The 21,577-nt window shown below is 39.9% G+C and overlaps 2 protein-coding genes across 4 annotated transcripts in view; both read left to right on the top strand.

Annotated features, from left to right (window-relative positions):
- The first annotated feature begins 5,073 nt into the window (after positions 1-5,073).
- LOC130904326 (C-X-C motif chemokine 2-like) lies at positions 5,074-6,047 on the top strand. The gene is made up of 3 exons (XM_057817026.1): positions 5,074-5,299; positions 5,390-5,522; positions 5,629-6,047. The coding sequence occupies exons 1-3, from the start codon at positions 5,245-5,247 to the stop codon at positions 5,717-5,719; spliced, it is 279 nt and encodes a 92-aa protein (XP_057673009.1). The 5' UTR covers positions 5,074-5,244; the 3' UTR covers positions 5,720-6,047.
- A 7,916-nt stretch (positions 6,048-13,963) lies between these two features.
- The window catches only part of LOC130904532 (TANK-binding kinase 1-binding protein 1-like), a 54,507-nt gene continuing 46,893 nt past the window's right edge, over positions 13,964-21,577 (top strand). For 2 of the 3 annotated variants that reach the window (XM_057817351.1, XM_057817349.1), the window contains exon 1: positions 13,964-14,081. The gene's annotated coding sequence lies outside the window, so the exon portion shown is untranslated. Of the gene's footprint in view, positions 14,082-18,124; positions 18,540-21,577 lie in introns of those variants that run through there. The other variant, XM_057817350.1, reaches the window with a different exon arrangement.

A 21,577-nucleotide genomic window follows, 5' to 3' on the forward strand; every position in this document is an offset into this window, starting at 1 on the left:
AATACTTGTTAGTCATATTTCTCCGGAAATAAATGGTTTCAAACTACTGTATTTCGAATGAACATTGACAGACGAGCACATATTGTAGCATCTATAAGTACAATGCCAACTTGGTGATGATACACACTCAGCAGGAAAACAGTACAGTATTTTCAATTAATGTCAGGATGCAAAGGGCAAGGATGACCCAAATGGAGGGAAAACACGGGAGGCAAGGCAGGATGGTGATTAACTCAAAAGGTTTTAATTTCGGTGACAAAGTACAAACAAAAGTCCAAAACAGCAAAGTACAAACCAAATTCAAACAAAAGACTGGGTATGAAACTTACAATTGGATGCAGGCACAATGGGAGCATGGAAACAGACACGAGAATAGAAGCTTGGATAGACAATGACTGAACAAGAACAGACAGCACATGGGGAACTTAAATACAGACATGGGGTGGTTGATATAGGAGGCAGCGGATTTGTCAAGAGACAAGGAGCAGGCGACAACAGGTAAAATCAATGGATAATCACATGACAAGACACACTAGGGCACAAACGTAACACAACTTAACTCAAGTTATGACAATTAATTATACCCGCCTGGACACCGCAAACTGTATGTATAAAAACAGTTGTCCGAGAGTTTAAGGGGACGTTTGCCGTTAGCATTAGTCTATTGCGAACGCCAACGCTATGCTAACACTTCGAGTTACAATTAGTGTGTGATAATCACTCAGCGCAGACCTTTAAAGTGCGTACGGCAGGATAAAAAAAAATCTTAAATAGCATTATTATGTAAATTAGAATAATATTTTGAGACGATTTGACTATATACAACAAATTGGCAAAGCGCAGATGACGAGAAATTAGTCTTTTAATCTGCGGTTTAGCCACGCCTACCATTATAGGGCTCTAGCGTCCCAAACAGGAGGATGATGTCGGCAGTAGAATCGTTACATCTGATTTAGACTTCAGCCCATTGAGGGGGAATTATTCATAACAAGAAAAATGCGATGAAGAGAACAGCAAAATGTCATTCTTTCAATCTCTCTACTCCAATATTTTTACAGGATATTCTTTTTATCGAAGTATTTTTCCCCAATTGCTAAATAAATGGTATGGTCATGACAAAAACCAGTCTTGTGCTAAATGACATATGAAATATTAAAAATGCATTTATTCAGTACGACATGGCAAAATTACTCAATAATGGTCAAAACTGTCGACTTCACCTTTACTGTCGCACCTCCCAGACGATATTTTATGCCACCGGAATTAGTTAGGCTTTTGTCATTTCTCTGCCCCGGCTTCAGAGAGCGTAAACAAACCAGGGGGAGTGACAGCTAAACGACATGCCGAGGGATGTTTCAAAGTATATGAAAAATCACTCAAATCTACTCGGGATCATGTCACACAGCGGCGGGGTTGTCGATTGTCTTCGCCGATTGGCAACGCGCCCGACGGCATGCAAGTTACAGCTCGTCCCCTGCTGCAGGCAGGAGAGCATGTTTGCTGGCGAAGCAGCTGCAGAATTACCCCTAGACAAACTGGGTGACGGCTGCCACATGCACAACACGAATATGGCCTAAATTAATGCTGAAGTACACGGCGAACACAAACACACATGGCAGGATGTGTCTGAGGGGATCTATTCTACATGTCCGTCTGTGATCAAACATAAGTATATAGTCATTTATTTAAAGAAACTTTGTATTGTTTACTTTATAATCGCTGTATTTGCGGCCTTTTTTAACACAGAGTTGCAATTTCTGATCGGGTGGAAAATTTGACGAAACACCGACAAGAAGAGGGCAATAAGCCGAGTATAGCGCTCTCCCAGCAGGGGGATATGTGAAAAGCCACCGGTCATCGGCTGAGTGGCATTTTCGGTGGACAATCAGCCACAAAATGCAAGCCACCTCCGTATTAAAACGTGTGCCATGATCCCAGTATTTGACATAACACAAAACATTATGTTTACTCATTTCCTCATAATTCCAATGGTCCCACAGTTGTCGCACACTTGTTTTGGCCGATCTTGGGGTGAAAGGGAACTTTCTGAAACTCAGAAAGGCTCACACGCCTCTCCCTTGTGCAGCAACAAAACCCTGCAGCACATTGGCTGGCGTGATGCGAAAAATAAACGAATTAATCCGCAAAATCAGATGAATTCGCAGTCCATCTGCATTCTATAAAGCAATGCTGTACTGTGAAATGCTGAGCTGGGTGACGTCACATTTGCATTCGTCCCAAACCCGATACTGGAGCCGGAAGTCACTCATTTTCAAGGTGCTGGATTAAAAAAAATTATATATAAAATAGGGCTGTCAAAATTATCGCGTTAACGAGCGGTAATTAATTTTAAAAATTGATCTCGTTAAAATATTTGACGCAATTAACGCACAAATGCCCCGCTCAAACAGATTAAAATGAGAGCACAGCGAAAGGTGTACTTGTTGTGTTTTTCGGAGTTTTGCCGCCCTCTGCTGGCGCTTGGGTGCGACTGATTTTGCTTTTGCTTCAGCACCCATGAGCATTGTGTAAGTAATTACTGACATCAACAATGGCGGGCTACTAGTTTATTTTTTGATTGAAAATTTTACAAATTTTACTGAAACCAAAACATGAAGAGGGGTTTTGATATAAAGTTTCTATAACTTGTCTTTTATGAACTACAAGTCTTTCTATCCATGGATCGCTTTAACAGAATGTTAATAATGGTAATGCCATCTTGTTGATTTATTGTTATAATAAAGAAATACAGTACTTATGTACCGTATGTTGAATGTATATATCCATCTTGTGTCTTATCTTTCCATTCCAACAATAATTTACAGAAAAATATGGCATATTTTATAGATGGTTTGAATTGCGATTAATTGCGATTAATTAATTTTTAAGCTGTAATTAACTCGATTAAAAATTTTAATCGTTTGACACCCCTAATATAAAACGATCGCTTCCACACACATCCAAGCAGTCCATTTCATTCAAGAGCATAAAACACCGCATGAAATTTGAAATAAACATGCTTTTTGGGGTCATACCCACTTTAAAGCAACACTGCATGTTCCCTTTCGCCAAGAAAACAAATCTTACCATCTTTGCAAGCCTTGGAGACTGGGGACAACATACTGGTGTGTCGGGAAGGAGGGTGTCACAGCATATCACAAATGACACAACCAAACACTGTTAAGATGCAGGCTAACTACACATGAAATGTCACACATTATAATCATGTGACGGAAACTATAGTGCATTTTCGCCTTGTTCACATCTCGTCAGACAAAAACCGGCATGCATGTTTTAGTCTCCAAAAAACGTTTTTAGCTTGTTATCGTCTTGTCATCGCCATGATAAAAGTGTTCGTTGACAAAATATTTTCATCGTTGTCATTGTTGATGAAAACAACACTGGTCAAGCGCAATCCATGTGCAGCTGGTAGCTTGTTTGGTCTGTTGGCTTTTGGCGTCTACAGCAAACCAAATTGTATTCAGGTCATTAATAAACTGTACCCGCAGTTGACTAATCTGTGGGTACAGATGACTAGATTGTGTGTACAGATTACTGAATGATGCAGTAGGTACAGTTTAGTAAATTGTGGCTACAGATTACTAAAGTGAGTGCTCCCAGGACGTGGCCTCCTCTCTGCCTGGGCTGCCAGCCGCAGGGTCGGGGGGGTCTCATTTCCCATCCCGCGCCGCCCTGTGGCGGCTTCTGGGTGCTCTCCTGCTTCCGCCTTCCCCTCTCTTTTCTGCCTGGGTATCCTCCCTGTGCTCCGACGCAGGTCGCTGGTGGGTCGGCCAGGTATCGCCTGCTCTGGGTGGGGATCCAGTCGGTCGGGGGGCTGTGGCGGTGGCTCTTGGGGCCGGGTGGGCAAGCGGGTATGGGGGTTGGCTTTGGGTGCAGTGGCACTTCCCCTCATTCCATCCCTGAAGGCCGGTGGATGGAATTGTGATTTATTGACATGTTTTGCACATGCAACGATTTTTAAAATAAAACAAGAAATGGAATCATGTTGTCCACATGTTTTATTGCGATCAATATCTTCAATAAAAAAGAATGACATATTATTTCTGTTTATATGTACAATACATACCTTGTAGTATTTCCTTGTAACAACAAAATCCGTGTCAGCCCTTCTGCATTCGGTAAATGTAATATAAATTGTAATTTCACCTTATTTTGCTCACTCAAGTGGCCGGCGTATCAATCTATACTTTACGTCAACACACGATTATATAATTTCTTCCACGAATGCTCAACGAAGTGATAAGAACAATCATACAATCTCATCCACAGTACGTCTCATCTAGGTCGTGCTGAATCCATGAGTTCCTCTGCTTTAATTTTGCAGTTTTAACTTTGTCAACACAATGCTTTACTTCAACCGTAATTCATTTTCAGTTTTTTCTGAACCGGAAGTTCGAGGCAGACATTGTCCAAGATGGCGCCCCCATACTTCACTCAGGAAACTTGTCTATAGCGAGCTGGTTCCTGTCTGTAATATTATACAGAGCATTAACAGTAAATATTAGACAAAAATAGGGGCAGGATCATGACTGGATTTGAACCCACATCCAAAATGATGGAGACATTTCCTCTTTTACCTGGAGTGAACTTTTTAAGTGTCAAAGCAAGAAGAGTAAATATTCCGACAAATATTAACTAAAGTGTGTTGCATTGGCCAAATAATGTTTTCATGTGACCTCAAAATATTACATAACTTAATGATTAGTTGATATAAATTTAAGCAATACTAACAATGAAAAGTGGTGGCAGAGGTATCCATCACATTGTTGTTGATGACATGCAAGCAAATTGAGACATGTCCATCTAATTTTCCTAACTTTGTATAGCACTGTATAATCATGTGATTAAAGGAAAGTATGCTCTTGTTTAGCTAAATTTCACTGTTTTTACTAACTGATGTGTGATAACTAAATGAAAAGAGCTGATTCATTAGTGTGCCTCAGACTTCAAACAACCTAAATCACGCTCGCCATGTTTTGAAATACTCCCACTCGATTGCCAACGATCTGAAATTGCGAAACATCTGCATGCAAACTGGCTTGTATGTTTCTCTATAAAAGGAGAAGCTCTTCTCTTCGGTACTACATTTAAACAGCCGAGCTGAAAATAAAAGAGAAAAGCAGAAAGAAGGACGACAAGTAGACAAACTGCCTTGTCTCAGTGACCTTTTCAACGTTAACTTCTTTTGGAAGTTTGAGCTATAGTAAAATTTGCGACAACAAAATGATGAGAAAAGTGATCATCAATGCTATGGTGGTCCTGCTGACCGTCAATGAAGGTAAGCTCAATGAATTGATATTGCATTTTTAACTTGCTGAAGGCTTCTCAATGGTCATATTAAAACACATTATCTCGTGTTTCCTTGCAGCAATGCTTCCCAAAAGCTTAGCAGTTGAGCTGCTCTGCCGTTGCAACCAGACAGAGAGCAGGCCCATTGGCCGCCACATCGAAAAGGTGGAGCTGATCCCTGCCAACTCCCATTGCCAGGAGACAGAGATCATGTGAGAACGTTTACCCTGTTCTGACGCTGATAATGATCTTTTTAAAAGAGGTTCATTGTCCTACCAAGTCTGCTTGTTCTAAAGGCATTCTGTTTCTTGCATACAGTGCTACCCTTAAAGTCACCGGCCAGGTGGTGTGCCTTGACCCCGAGGCTCCTTGGGTGAAGAAAATCAGGGAGAGGATTCTTAATGATTAGGTTAAAGACAATGGCGCCACTAGGTGGTGCGCAAGTGCCTTATAAATTTCCTGGCCCTCAAACTGGCTAGTATCCGTTATAGTTGTGCATGCCATCCTAAACGTTCAATGGTTCCACCAGAGGTGGTGATCTAAACTTCTTTTAACCGGAATCAAACAATTGATCCATATAAGGAAATTCCTCTTGTATAAAGCAAATATATGATTCTCTCTGAAATTGCTTTTATTGTAACACCTGTGTTTCCCAAGTATGTAGTTGTATTGTTTACAATAATTGTACACCTTGTGCCTTATGTGGTCAGTACACAGTAAAACATTATTATACAGTATACATTTTGAATGTTAACTGTACTGTTATTTGTCTCTGCACATTATATCAGTAAAAATAAATTTAAGGCAAAGCAAATTTATGTGTATAGTACAATTCAAACAGGGATATTCAAAGTGCTTTACTTCACAAAAAAATCTAAAAACGCAAATATAATGATAAAAATCACATTAACGTATTATCCGCACATTAAGGTGCATCGAAGTATAAGGCGCACCTTCAGTAAATGGCCTATTTCTTATACAGGGCGCACCGCATTATAAGGCACATTGGTAGTAGTAGTAGTAGTAGTAGTAGTAGTAGTAGTAGTAGTAGCAGTAGTAGTAGTGATCGTGTTATGCATGCACTAGACCAGGGTTGGCCAACCCTGGACCTCGAGAGCCGCAATCCAGCTTGTTTTCCATGTCTCCCTCCTCCAACACACCTGAATCAAATTATCAGGATTGTTATCAGGCAACTGCAGAGCTTGCTGATGAGCTGATCATTTGATTCAGGTTTATTAAAGGAGAAGAGCTGCGCTAAAGGGAATGTCATGCCATGATTAACCAATATTGGTCCATATACAGGGTGGGGCAGAGCAACTTACTTATTTAAATTTGGCACCCTGAAGCGATGGTTGCTCTGAGGATGGTAGGGATGGACTTATTATAGAGGGTGGGGCTTAAAGTTCTGAATATGCATCATTTATTTTGTGTTTATATTTCAGGAAACCCAGTGAGCGGAGTGGACGAAGTTGGAATGCGCTTTCGCTGTTGAGGCATTTTTTACAGGCGTCTCAATCGTCTCGCATAGCATCGTGTATTCCGTATACATCTCAATATTGCCCCCTGATCCACACCCATCTGATTCAGTGTTGGCAGGAAACACTCATGTTGACATAACGGTCAGGTGTCACTGATACTGCCTGTTAGTCTTCTTTCTAAAAATCATGGGCCAAAATTTGCCAACTCACGATAGTGCACACCAAACACTTACATGTAGTGCGTGTAAAGGACGTTGATGAAGTTCTCTTGGGTTTTCAGGAGTTCAATAGCGCATGTTTTGCTTATTTACAGACAACCCAAGAGCAAATGCGTGTTTGTGGCCAGATCGTCGGACAGATCCCAAAACAGATTGTCTTTTGGGGTGACCTTGCTGTTCATAGGAGGCCAGGTTTCTTTTGCTTTACATCACCCGTTTCCCTGAAGGGGCAAAATTGAAATGTTTAGGGAATGCATGTTGCGTTGCGACGTTTGATGTGACTGCTTGAAAAAAAATGCCTCAACAGCGAAAGCATGTTCCAACTTCGTCCGCTCCATGATGCTCACTGGGATTCCTGAAAAATAAACACAAAATAAATAATGCACATTCAGAACCAAACTTTAAGCCCCACCCTCTATTATAAGTCCATCCCTACCATCCTCAGAGCAACCATCGCTTCAGGGCACCAAATTTAAATAAGCAAGTTGCTCTGCCCCACCCTGTTTAATGAACATCGGATTATAAGGCGCACTGACGGCTTTTGGGAAAATTGAAAGATTTTAGGTGTGTCTTATAGTGCAGAAAATACAGTAATCTTCCAGACTATTAAAAAAAAAAACAATTAAAACAAGAAATAGAAATAAAACAAAAAAATAAGGAAAAGCAAAAGTGTATGGGCATTTATAAATGGAGGTCGACAGATAGATCGTCCGGCTCATGTATCGGGCCGATATATCGATATGATTAACAAAACACAAAAAATAGCTGATAAAAATGGATTTTGATCAGGCATCTGTGTGGGCAACTGTAGCCGCCACTGACTGACGCTAGGACCTCAGAAGGACCCTGAAGCAGCTTGAAGGCATGCTTCTACAGCAAGCTTCAAGTTTGCCTGTTTTGTGAATATTGTAAGATTTTTTTTATATTGTATTAGAGAATATGCAATTTTGCTTTAGCATTTTAAGGTGTTTACTGAGTGATCCTTACACTATAAAGTAACTCGTAGCATTAGCGTAGCATTGGCGTTAGCATTAGCTTTGGCAAGGCGAGCGCCCTCTTGAACTCACTTGTTTACATCTAGTCGTGGCATCCTGGTGGGTTTAATTATTTGAAAATAATGTACAACGCCTTGAAAGGTGGAAAAGCGCTATATAAGTATAACACCATAACACCATACTGTTATCGCTGAGTGTGTATAGACCCCAATCACGTGACGTCACAACTCCGCCCCCCTGACTGGTGCCGCCATATTGTCCGTCACCTCATCGTGTTTACATATTACTGCTACGTACATTCCTCCTTTTACTGCGTGTTTTTCTGCTTGTCTAAGGAATCACCGCCTAGTGAACGAACCCAAAAACCTTCCTTACAATCGTTAACATTGATTAATCAAAATGGTGAAGGTATGTGTAGCGGTTGGTTGCAGTAACAGAGAAGATAAACGGTCATTTTAGTAGTTGCTGTGTGCCCATTGTTAAAAGGGCAAATTTCGAAAGCAGCACGGTTTGTTTATCTCGGTCCATGATGCGTTTGTGTCGACAGCCGTCAGACAGCGGTGAAAACATCAATATGATGCCGATTGCAGACATCATCAGACGGAGACTACGAAGCTCGTCACCACGGTTGCGCAGCAAGAAGGTGAGTGCAACAACAGGTGTTGTGCCGAAAAATAGCCGCCCTGCGTGAAATGTCCCCCCTGACGGGAGCGCCCACACGGAAACGACTTTCTTGTACCGTGAATATGTATTATTTTACTCTGCTTGAACTAATAAATGTCATACCTGTGTGATTGTCATTGGGATATGGTCGTGAAAACCTAACTCTAGACTAATACATTTCTGTTCAAAGATGGTTATGTGGCCCAGTCCACGATTTATTACTAAAATACAGAACTAATATTTTGTGTAATTTAATTATTTAAAACTTATCTTACAGTCGTAAATCCATTACTGTAATGCATCCATGAAAACATTTGATGTTTTCACGTCAATAAAGCGTTATAAATAAGCGCTCCCGTCAGGGGGGACATTTTGCACACACCGGCCCGTTGTCAATCAAGTTTCATTTTACAATCTTGACAACGGTGACGCTCAGCTGACCAAATGTCGGTTTACATTCGGGCCGGTGCCGATTTTGGGTACCCGACTCGTTATCGTTACATAAACTGGAGTATGATTGGAAATTTTGTGGTCTCAGGACGAGCTCTGACGCACGGGACGGGACTGGACGGGAGGAAACATCGGTTTGGGCATCAAATATGGATCTGGCGACTGGATCGACCGAAGCTTTTTCAAATAACGGCTTTTATGCAACTCATCCAATGAGTTTACAGCGTCTGAAAGCACCGGGCCTTCCATAATTTGCAAGTGAATCTACCTTTAGAACTACGATCATTGACAATACGGACACACAATGACGGACAATATGGCGGCACAATACAGCGATCACGTGATTGTGTGACGTTGGTAAATGGGGTCTATATTCATAAAAAGAAGTGCTTTGGTAGCACGAGACCAAATTAATCCTCAGGTCATCCCTGTAAATTTGAAGCTGTTGAGGCAATTAAAAAAATGCCTTTCATAATCTACGTGCTTTTAAAAAAAAAAGTATATTGGCCTCGAATATCTGCTTACAAAATCGGCTTTGGACAATCGGCTGAAAATGTTTGTAGATATCAGTATCAGCATTTCAAAATCCCATATTGTAGACATCTAGTTATGAATACACAGTGGTAAACAGTAACTTTTTGGGGGGCACTGATTTCAAGGAGCGGTTTGAGCACACTTCAGAGCTTCAGGTAACGTGTTCCAGAGGTGACTCAATGCTGCCTCAGGCTCTAGGCCTGGATAATAGAGGTATGGAAGTGTCTAGGAAAGGTAGCAGTAGAATTTCTTACTGCGTTGTTCAACAGGATCTTAGATAGTGGGAAGATGCCTGAGGAATGGAGCAGAAGTGTGCTGGTGCCCATTTTTAAGAACAAGGGAGATGTGCAGCGTTATGGCAACTACAGAGGAATAAAGCTGATGAGCCGCACAATTAAGCTATGGGAAAGAGTAGTAGTAGAACCCCCCGATCGAACCCAGTATAAGGACAAAGGTGGGTAGAGTAACAAAAAAATTACTCAAGTAAGAGTAGCGTTACTTCTAAATATTACTCAAGTCAAAGCAAAAGTAGTCATCCAAAAAATTACTCAAGTACAAGGATAAAAGTATTCGTTCAAAAGAATACTCAATTATTGAGTAACATTGTGAGTAACTGCTTACGTTGTCTGTATTAAAAATAAATAAATAAATAATGGTGTATGTTTTCTCAGAACAAGTTTGTCTATATGAACTGTTACTGTCCTGTGCTATAGCCCTATGGTACCCAACTTTTTTTGCACCACGTACCGGTGTGATATGGGCCATATTTATATATATATATATATATGTATATATATTTTTTAAAATATATTTTTTAACTGACCGGCAATGTGTGGCAGAAAATGACAGTACATATAAAATAACACGACAGGTCTAAAAACGAACATTAAGGGCAGGGAAAATGTAACTCACCATACGGCGAATTAATCTTTTTTAACAGCGGCCTCTCCTAAAACTTGACGGCAAATATCCCTTGTCGCAGGCATTCTCCAATCGTGAAAGGTTTCTTGGCTTTAGCAGTACGGAGTACAAAAGGTATGATGCTCTCAGTGCACTCGCTTTTGTTGCCTTGTTTGCTAGTTTTTAGCCACATATTATGCAGAATGGACTTGGTTGTAGGCTCCTCTTCTGGCACAGCAGGCTGCCATTTTCCCGTAAAAAAGCTTCCCAAAGAAGTCGCTGATCGCAGCACACAGCCAGCAGCAGCTAAATTAGAGGGCGACATACGCCAATCTCTACTCAGATTAGTCAAGTGGTACGGGCCAGATTGCGGTCGTTAACAAATTATTCATTAATTCTCTGCGGCCCGGTAGCAAATACGCCACGGACTGGTACTGGTCCCTGGCTCAATGGTTGGGGATCCCTGCTGAGTTGCTGAGCCTATTACATGACTGTATTATGCCAAAAAGATGACACAAAAATCATCAATTTTAGACCAGAACACTTACCTGTCCTAAGAGCTTAAGTGCCCTCTAGTGGAGAAAAAACACTGTTACCTCTGAATGGTATAATGGAGGCATGTGTTTATTGTTGAGACATCTCATTGGTAAAACAGATAGCGCTACTGTCGGCATATCTGCCAAAAATAAAGTCAATATGTAGAATAAACCAGGGGTCCCCAACCTATTCCACTAAGGCACACTGTGGGTGCAGGATTTCATTCTTACCAAACAAGATGACAACACTTTTTCCCCAATCTGGTGTTTTACAAGTGCAATCAGTTGATTGCAGTCAGGTGTGGCTTGTTTTAGCAGAAGCCTCATTGGTTCAACTGTCTCTGCTGGATCGGCTGGAACAAAAACCAGGACCCACAGTGTGCCTTGAGGACTGGGTTGAAAACCCCTGGAATAAACTACTCCAGTGTAGATCAAAGTATAGTGGAATAAGAGTTTTACTTCTTCAAAAATCTATTCAAGTAGAAGTAAACATTATTGTGTGGGAAAACTACTTTAAGAAGTACTTTTTTCTTTTTACTGTTACTCAAGTACATGTAACGCGTTACTACCCAACTCTGATTAAGAACCACTGTGTTATAATAATGTGTGTAAGTAGGCTATACAGTGCTGGCCAATAGTATTGGCACACCTGCAATTCTGTCAGATAATGCTCAATTTCTCCCAGAAAATGATTGCAATTACAAATGCTTTGGTAGTAATATCTTCATTTATTTTGCATGCATGCAAAAACAACAAAGAAAATGGAAAAAAAAATCATCATCATTTTACACAAAACTCCAAAAATGGGCCAGACAAAAGTATTGGCACCCTAAGCCTAATACTTGGTAACACAACCTTTAGAAAAAAATAACTGAACAACCGCTTCCGGTATCCATCAATGATTTTCTCACAATGCTCTGCTGGTATTTTACACCATTTTTGTGTGGCCAACTGCTCCAGGTCTCTGAGATTTGAAGGGTGCCTTCTCCAAACGGCCATTTTCAGATCTCTCCACATGTGTTCTATGGTATTCAGGTCTGAACTCATTGCTGGCCACTTTAGAAGTCTCCAGTGCTTTCTCTCAAACCATTTTCTAGTGCTTTTTGAGGTGTGTTTTGGGTCATTGTCCATCTGGAAGACCCATGACTTCTGAGGGAGACCCAGCTTTCTCCAACATTACGCTGCGAAATTTGTTGGTAGTTTTCAGACTTCATAATGCCATGCACACGGTCAAGCAGTCCAGTGCCATAGGCAGAAACATAACCCCAAAACATCAGGGAACCTCCGCCATATTTGACTGTGGGGACTGTGTTCTTTTCTTTGAAGGCCTCGTTTTTTTCCCCTGTAAACTCTATGTTGATGCCTTTTCCCAAAAAGCTATACTTTTGTTTCATCTGACCAGAGAACATTCTTCCAAAACTTTTTTAGCTTTCTCAGGTAAGTTTTGGCAAACTCCAGCCTGGCTTTTTTACGTATGTGTCTGGTTTAGAAGAGGGGTCTTCCTGAGTATCCTACCATAGAGTCCCTTTTCATTCAGGCGCCAACGGATAGTACGGGTTGACACTATTGTACCCTTGGACTGCAGGACAGCTTGAACTTGTCTGGATGTTAGTCGAGGTTCTTTATCCACCATCCGCACGATCTTTTGTTGAAATCTCTCGTCAATTTTTGTTTTCTGTGCACATCTAGGGAGGTTAGCCACAGTGCCACGGACTTTACACTTATTGATGACACTGCGCACGGTAGACACAGGAACATTCAGGTCTTTGGAGATGGACCTGTAGCCTTGAGATTGCCCATGCTTCCTCACAATTTTGCTTCTCAAGTCCTCAGACAGTTCTTTGGTCTTCTTTTTTTTCTCCATGCTCAATGTGGTACACATAAGCACACGGGACAGAGGTTGAGTTAACTTTAATCCATTTTAACTGGCTGCAAGTGTGATTTAGTTATTGCCACCACCTGTTATGCGTCACAGGTAAGTAGGAGGAACAGGAGTTTTGTGTAAAATGATAATGATTATTTTTTTTTCCCCATTCTCTTTCGTTTTTTTTTTCATTGCAAGCAAAATAAATAAAGGCAGATATTACTACCAACACATTCTTAATTGCAATCATTTCCTGGGAAAAACTGAGCATTATCTGACAGAATTGCAAGGGTGCCAATACTTTTGTCCAGCAGTGTCTAGAACACTGTGTCTTAATATTTTCACCTAGTGCTGCAACGATTAATCGATCAACTCGAGTAATTCGATTAGAAAAAAGATTGGAATTAAATTTTGCTGCTTCGAGTATTCGTTTAATTAAAGTGGCGTTGTAATGTTTTATTTTGAAAGTGTTTGCATTTAGTTTTATTGATTTGGGTGGATACACTGCCCTCTAGTGGCAACAGTGAATATGACATAACTCATTTCACATTGCTGAATCAAGCTGCTCCCTGTTAAGACCAACTTTTACTATGTAAGTTAGCCAATTGTTCTTTTGTTGTACTTAAAGACTCATTTATTTATTTTTCATTCCATTTGAGGCTCTGCTTGGGTATTTTTATATTCCTTATCCGATTACTCGATTATTCAAACTAACTAGCTCATCGATTAATCGACTACTAAAATAATCGATAGCTGCAGCCCTATTTTCACCTACCCTATATGAAGTCTGAAAAAATGACTACTGACAAACAAATATCTAAGTTTTCATTTTGATATTTGAATTTTTAAAAAAAAATGAAAAGCCATCCTGTAAAAAAAAATGATTTTTTTTGACTTATTAAATAATGTAATGTCAAGTATTTAGTCGGAGGCTTAACAAAAACGTAACCTAAATTAAAATCCGTTTTGAAAAGCCTCTCCCTCAGGGTCCCCTCCCCTTCTCTCTGAGAGGGTAGGGGGAGTTTCACTCACATCAGCACCCATTGCTGATGTCATACACAAGTCATGTCGACCCTTCCTCAGCACATCGAGCACAAACAGATCCACCACTTCCACTGCTTCTGTAACGATACGTAAGTAAACGGACTCGATTGCCATGCGGTGTCCTTTTGCAATTTCACCATCCCGCGTTCATGTAAGCAGTCATCATTCGTGGATGTTTTAATCATAACACCGCTTGAGATGTAGCGGGTCGGGTATAAATGGTTTTGTTGCGCAGCAGTCCATGGCGTGAAAATCCAGTTTTTCTCCGAGGCGACACAAGTAGCATCGTTTGAGTGAAGAGATAAAGAAACACTGATTGAAATTCGTGTTCGTTAACGCGATGATATTTGGCCACACGCACCTAAAGAAATGAGCAACTTGGATCACATTGTCAATCAATGTGTTATTTTGCCCGGTATTTATTTCAACCCTGACTCAGTTCGGGGCGTGTTGCTTTCAAGTGTCGTCGGGAATCCGAAATACAACAAGGCAACAGAAGCTGTTCTGTTTCTGCAAGTACTGCAATCGACTGAAATCTATTTGAGGCACAAGCGTATGGAGGACCAAAGCTGTCAAAATTAAAAATAAATGAATGAATGAATAAATAAATACATTTTAAAATAAAAACGACTATAAATGCGAAAAAAAAAAAAAAAAAAGTCTTTGAATCAGTTTTGTCTTGGGCATGTTCACTGACGAAAATACAAGCAAAGTGCTGTTATTTAGTGATTGGTATTTAATTTATATACATGTACAGTATTTTGTAATTATTTCCACATTTATTTTTGTATTTATTTTTAATTTTTCAACCTTAATTCATATTTTTATGTTTGTACTAGTTCTTTTTTAAAAATATGTATTTATTTCCATGTTTAGTTTTTTGATTGTTAATCTCATTTCTAATTTTTGTATTAATAGTCGTTTTTGTTTTCACTTTTTAAAATTTATTCACATGCGAACACGCCTCAAAAAAATGCCACTGATTGTTGCCTTGCAAATCTTAACCACTGTGAAATACATTGGTGTCATCTAAAACTAAGAAAGATTGTCAGATCATCATTGAAGAACGAAAAAATTCTCTTGCTTTTTCTTATTTCTTTCTATATATATAAAAAAAGTGATTCTTGAAGCGTGGCATTTGTTAATATACTGCAATTGAATTGAAGCAGAAAAACTAGTGTGTCTCAAATTGCAAATACTCTACTTGTATTCCTGTTACATAAAAAATACATCTCATTTAGCTGAACCTCTAATTTTGTTCATTCTTTGAGGCTGAAATTGAAGATGTCAATTTTATCAGCTTTATGCTCATGTTTTAAAGCACATGACCAAAAAGGTCAAGTGTCAATGGGTAGAACAATATAAATGTGCAACTAGAATAGAATAGATTAGAATAGAAATCCTTTATCATCATTATTCAGGGTACAACAAGATTTAAAGCTTCAGCATAAAGTGCACCACATTTAAATAAAAGGACATTAAGGACACTTTCACATTAGACCAAGAGGACCAAGGTCCAGCTGCAACACTTGCAAATGACTTGTTCAAAGGTTCAGTATTCACACTGTGCCCACCGAACTTTCTTAGTATCACGTGGGCGAAAGGCGCACTCATTGATTGGACAATTTTAGAACTGGGCCCCATTCCTGCTGGAAAACTGCACGTAATGTAGCATAAGTGCACCTGGCTCTGGTTGCATTCACAAGCGAAGTAGGGGGTGCTTAAAGAGGACTGAGACCCATGATTTTTGAACGGACCAAAGTTTGTATGTATGACAGTTCAGGTGCACGTTCACATTTACAAAACGTAGCAAACTAGCTGAGAAAAAGAACTCTGGTCTGTTTAAAAAGGACCAAACAGTGCTAGTGCTCGTGTGAAAGCGCCCTCAGGCTAATATAAAAAAGGACAGTGATCCCTCGCTAATTCGCGCCCTCTTTCCCCACGCGAATTTTTTTAAATTCCAAAAATACAGAAATAGAGTATTTTATTTAAAAATAAAGATATATGCATGTATACAGTACATGTACAAATATATCTTTTCTTTTATATACACACAATAATACCTCTACCTACGAACGTGTCTACATACAGAATTTTCAGGTTAAGACACGCCTCAACGGGAAAATATTGCCTCTTTTGACGAAAGAAATTTCAGGATAGGAAAGGCAAAAGTACAGCATGGCTGGTACTCGCAGCTCCCAGAGCTGCTCTACCATTGGCTATTGTCTAGCATCCAATTGGCTACGAGGCCTCGTGTTCCGATGACTTTACATGAGTGTATTAACTTTTATTCTTTATTCTTGGGTTTTTACATTATTTACAACTCTGATTTCATGTTTATTGTGCCATAATGTAATTGTAGCATGTATTTGTTACATGTTTTTATGAACGATTTAGGTCTGAATTTTGGGGGGTGGGGGGGGCTTGGTTTTGGGCATTTACAGTGGTATGAAAAAGTGAACCTTTTGAAATTTCTCACATTTCTGCATAAAATCACCATCAAATGTGATCTGATCACATTTGATGGTGAACAGTGAACAGTGTCTGCGTTCACTAAAACCACCCAAATATTTACAGGTTTTCATATTTTAATGAGGATAGCATGCAAACAATGACAGAAGGGGGGGGGGGGGGGGAATAAGTAAGTGAACCCTCTGCCTAAGGCAGGGGTCGACAACCTAAAATGTTGAAAGAGCCAATATAACAAAAAACAAATATGTCTAGAGCCACAAAAAACTACCGTAAAAGCTTTATATAAGCATTACAATGAAGGCAACACATGTTGTATGTATTTATATGAGCTACATTAACCTACTATCTAAATGACTGTGGGCTATAAATACATACAGTAATGAGCCTTCATGATTAAATGTTTTTGTTTTTTTCTTGCAGTGAATTCTATAGAGAATGATGCACCACACGACTACTTGTTGTTGTCTGATACTGCCTCAAGTTTAACTGCATTACAATATTAATGACTTATGTTTAATTGCTTTGACAAAATTAAAGAAATGCAATAAAGAAATCTGAATTTTAATATAATTTGTATTTTGAAGGTTTGAAAGCAACAACAAAATAGAATGTGCACAATGTGCCCCTTATCTGGGCAACAAACATAGCATACCTGCATAAAAGCGATGGGTGTTCAGTATCGATCACATCACACGACTCATCCCATAGTACCGTATTTTGTGGACTATAAGTCGCAGCTTTTTTCTTAGTTTGGCTGGGGGTGCGACTTATACTCAGGAGCAATTTATGTGTGAAATTATTAACACATTATGATATCATTTCACATTTTATTATGGTTTTTTGGAGTGACACTGATGGTTTGGTAAAGTTGTTATGTTCTTTATGCTTATCTGCATAACTCATAATAGCTATGGCCACGTTCGCGTTCTGCCTTTGGCAATGTGTGTTCAATTGTATTATTAACTTTTTTATATTGAAAAGCATGGTTTTAGCTTGTGGCGCTTTCACGCCCAAGTGGGGGCGCACTCGCACTTGTTTACACGACGAAAAGCGCTCACACGCCAGAAGAAGATGGACAGCTACGAAGCGTCTGAGCGAGTGGGCGAGAGAGAGAGAGAGAGAGAGCGAGAGTGAGAGGAAGAAACACGACTGCAAACCTACGTTCATTGTTTATGCTTGTGAAATATCTCTACAGTGGCAACGCCTGTGTGCATCAGATTTTCTGTTGTAGTTGTGAGTTTTCCACCCGCGATCGGACACTTAGAGCCAGTTGTGTGGTTGTTTGAACGATGTGCTAATGCTAGCAAACGCATGCTAACCGTTTGTGTCATTGCTGTAATAGCCGCTAATTATCATTTATTTACGTTGATGCCAACCTTTTTGGTATCGAGGATGAAATGAAGTTGTATTATTTCTAATTTTAGTTTTTCTCTTCAAATGGTGTCATAATGATGGCCAAAATAAAGTCAGCAAATTATACGGACGTCCAGCATCGTCATTTGGGAGTTTAGCTGGCTGTATAGCCAGGACCGAGCCGTAGCGTCCTGGTGAGGACAGTATATTCGCATTTCGTTTTTCGTGCATCATGTAACATTATCATACTGTACTCTTATTCAGCATTTTGTTTTCTATTGTATTTTTATATTAAATTGCCTTTTAAAGTGCTTGTGACACGAAAAAGCATGTTTATTTCATAATACACGCGGTATTTTATGCTCCTGAATGATATGGACCGCTTGGATGTGTGTGGAAGCGATCGCTATATTTATTTAGTTTTTTTAATCCCGCGCCAGGAAAATGAGTGACTTCCGGCTTCGGTCTCGCATTGAGGAGGAGGGCGCTGTGACGTGTACGGTAGAAGACGTCCTCTTCACGCTACAGTGTACTGTTGTGTATGAGGACGAAGGATTCAGCTGATTTTGCGGATGAATACTTTTATTTTTTGCATCACGCCAGCCAAACGGCTGCAGAAAAATCATTCTGTATGCGGGAGAGGCGTATGCGCCTATTTGGAGTTTCAAAAGGTTCCCATTCACCGTGGATATTTACTGTGGGACCATTGGACTTACAAGGAAGTGAGTAAACATCTTGTTTTGTATTATGTCAAATACGAATACAGTGATTACAAAGTAAACACTATAAAATTCCTTTAAATAAAGGACTACTTACGTTTGATCATTGATAGGCATGTAAAAAGCTATCCTCACGCTCATTAGCAGTTAGCTGTTAGCACGTTAGCTACACAACAATTCCAGCCACCCTCCTCCAGGGAACGAACTGTAAATTGCTCTCCGCCGGGCGGTTTGCCGATCCGCAAAGAAACTCGACAACCGGGTCGTCATGTCAAATAATCCAAGCTAGTTATGTGTGATTTTCCACTTCGAAGACTTTGAAACATCCCTCGGTTCGGGTTAGCATGTCGGCTAGCTGTCACTCCTTCTGGTCTGTTTACATTCTCCGAAGCCGGGGAAGGGAAATGACATATGTCCGATTTAGGTGTCATAAAATATCGTTCGGCAGGTGTGACAGTAAAGGTAAAGTCGACTGTTTTGACCATTATGGAGTAATTTTGCCATGTCGTCTTGAATAAATGGATTTTTATGATTTTATATTCCATTTAGCACAAGTTATTTGTCATGACCATGCCATTTATTTAGCAATTGGGGAAAGTACTTGGGTAAAAAGAATATCCTGTAAAAATATTGAAGTAAAGAGACAGAAACAATGACATTTTGCCGCTCTCTTCGTCGCGTTTTCCTCGTTGTGAATAGTTCCCCCTCGACGGGCTGACTGGTCCTTCTCAAGCCATTTATATAGCTATTGGGGAAAAATACTTGGATAAAAAGAATATCCTGTAAAAATATTGAAGTAAAGAGACAGAAACAATGACATTTTGCCGCTCTCTTCGTCGCGTTTTCCTCATTGTGAATAGTTCCCCCTCGACGGGCTGACTGGTCCTTCTCAAGCCATTTATATAGCTATTGGGGAAAATACTTGGATAAAAAGAATATCCTGTAAAAATATTGAAGTAAAGAGACAGAAACAATGACATTTTGCCGCTCTCTTCGTCGCGTTTTCCTCATTGTGAATAGTTCCCCCTCGACGGGCTGACTGGTCCTTCTCAAGCCATTTATATAGCTATTGGGGAAAATACTTGGATAAAAAGAATATCCTGTAAAAATATTGGGAGTAGAGAGACTGAAACAATGACATTTTGCAGCTCTCTTCGTCTCGTTTTCCTCGTTCTGAACAATTCCCCCTCAATGGGCTGAATAGTAAAACCGATGAGCCTAGTCTACCGCTGACGTCATCCACCTGTTGGGGACGCTAAAGCCCTATAATTGTAGGCGTGGCTAACCGGCAGATTAAAAGACTAATTTCTCGTCATCTGCGCTTTGCTAAATTGTTGTATATGGTCGAATCGTCTCAAAATATGATTCTAATTCACATAATAATGCCATTTAAGACTTTTTTTCTGGTGTCGTATGCTCTTTAAGATGACATTTCTGTTCTATGTGTTGGATTTTATCACGTAAATTTCCCCCCAAAATGCGACTTATACTCCGGTGCGATTTATATACGCTGAATTAATGTCCTTGATTTGCTGATTGTTGAAGTTGCCTGCCATTTTTATGGTCCTTTTCTTCACTTTCTTAGTGCGAGAGGCATGTATCTGATTTTCTGTATTATCTCGGTTTTGTTTTTGAAGTCTGCAAATAGGTGTTCTGATATGTTGATGAATGACTCCTTCATTTACCAGTTACTATCTGTGAACGGTTTTCCACGCTTTATTTATCCCGGGTTGCAACAAAACTTAGCAGTCGTGGAGTTTAGAGATACAATCTACTTTTTAAAATATATTTTTGCACTCCTATAATTTCTCCAGAAGTAATGCAATCGCTCTTACTGGGTACTCGGCTGCAAAAGTAGTATGCCTTCCCTGCAAATGTCTTTCCACATTTCTTCTTTTGTGATTCAACAACTTCTTGCTACAGAGCAAACGTTAAGAAAATCCTACCGCATTGGCAATGAATGCAATTGATTCGGCCCAAGAAACGTTGAATCCTCTGTTCTCCTCAGTGTTTTTTCCTCTTTGGAATCCTTGTCCCGTCATAATAGCAGCCTGTTTGTTTACAACAGCCGCCCTGCTGATAGAAACGTGTGTTGCAGGCTATGATGCAAATCTTCGTTGACAGAAATGTTGAAATGTAATAATTATTGTAAACATATTTACAGCATTGGAAAACGTTAAGATTGTCATGTGTCAAGTGTCATGTTTGTTCTCCTACAGAAACCATGTTAAAACAAAAACTATATTTCCCTCCCCAATTTTTTTCCATTTTCCAAACATTTTTGAGGCGCTCTAGGGCAGCGCTAAAGAGCTGCATGCGGCTCTCAAAACATGAGTTGCCGACCCTTGGCCTAAGGAGACATATGAGCAATTGAAACCAATTTTTAACGAATAATTTAGGCCAGGTGTGTGCTCAATCACTGATTAGTGGTTTAAAGCCGCTCTGCCCACTATAAAACATACAAACACCTGGTAAGAATTGTCTTGATGAGAAGCATTGTCTGATGTGCATATAATTTATCGCTGCATGCGTATGCATTTGTGCAGGCTGTGTGCACTTGGCACGCAAGCATGTTAAAGCCCTTCCCTTTTTTGTTTCGAGCGACGCAATATGCTGTGACACAAGGACTAAATGTTATTATTGACACCTGGATATGGTGGTTCTACATCAGATTGACCATAGAGAACTGTCTTCATGTCACTCTGTCAATAAAGAGATGCTGGGCTGAGGCTGTGTGCACAGCAATAATGGAGTAGAGGAAAAGAGACCGAAAATGTTCATTTCAGAGCCAAATGCCCCAGCCCCGGTGCGGGAGGAAGGAAAGAACGAAATCGAAGAGTGAATGTACATGGTCATTTAAACTGCAATTACCCGCTTCAATTTTCGCTACTTGACGACACTGAAGTTCAGAGTACCGACACACTCCTGTCTAATGCTAGAAATTAAAAAATAAATATAATCTAAATTATTACATTCTTAACACAAGTTCCACGTTAAAAGCTTGCATTAATGCTTCATCACCTGTGGAGTTCCATGTTTTG

This window comes from Corythoichthys intestinalis, chromosome 16, assembly GCF_030265065.1.
Source record: "Corythoichthys intestinalis isolate RoL2023-P3 chromosome 16, ASM3026506v1, whole genome shotgun sequence".
In the NCBI taxonomy this organism is placed as follows: domain Eukaryota; kingdom Metazoa; phylum Chordata; class Actinopteri; order Syngnathiformes; family Syngnathidae; genus Corythoichthys; species Corythoichthys intestinalis.

Coding starts and splice junctions, on each gene's coding strand:
- LOC130904326 (XM_057817026.1), top strand. CDS start 5,245: ATGATGAGAAAAGTGATCATCAATGCTATGGTGGTCCTGCTGACCGTC. Junction 5,300..5,389: donor CCTGCTGACCGTCAATGAAG/GTAAGCTCAATG, acceptor GTTTCCTTGCAG/CAATGCTTCCCAAAAGCTTA. Junction 5,523..5,628: donor TGCCAGGAGACAGAGATCAT/GTGAGAACGTTT, acceptor TCTTGCATACAG/TGCTACCCTTAAAGTCACCG.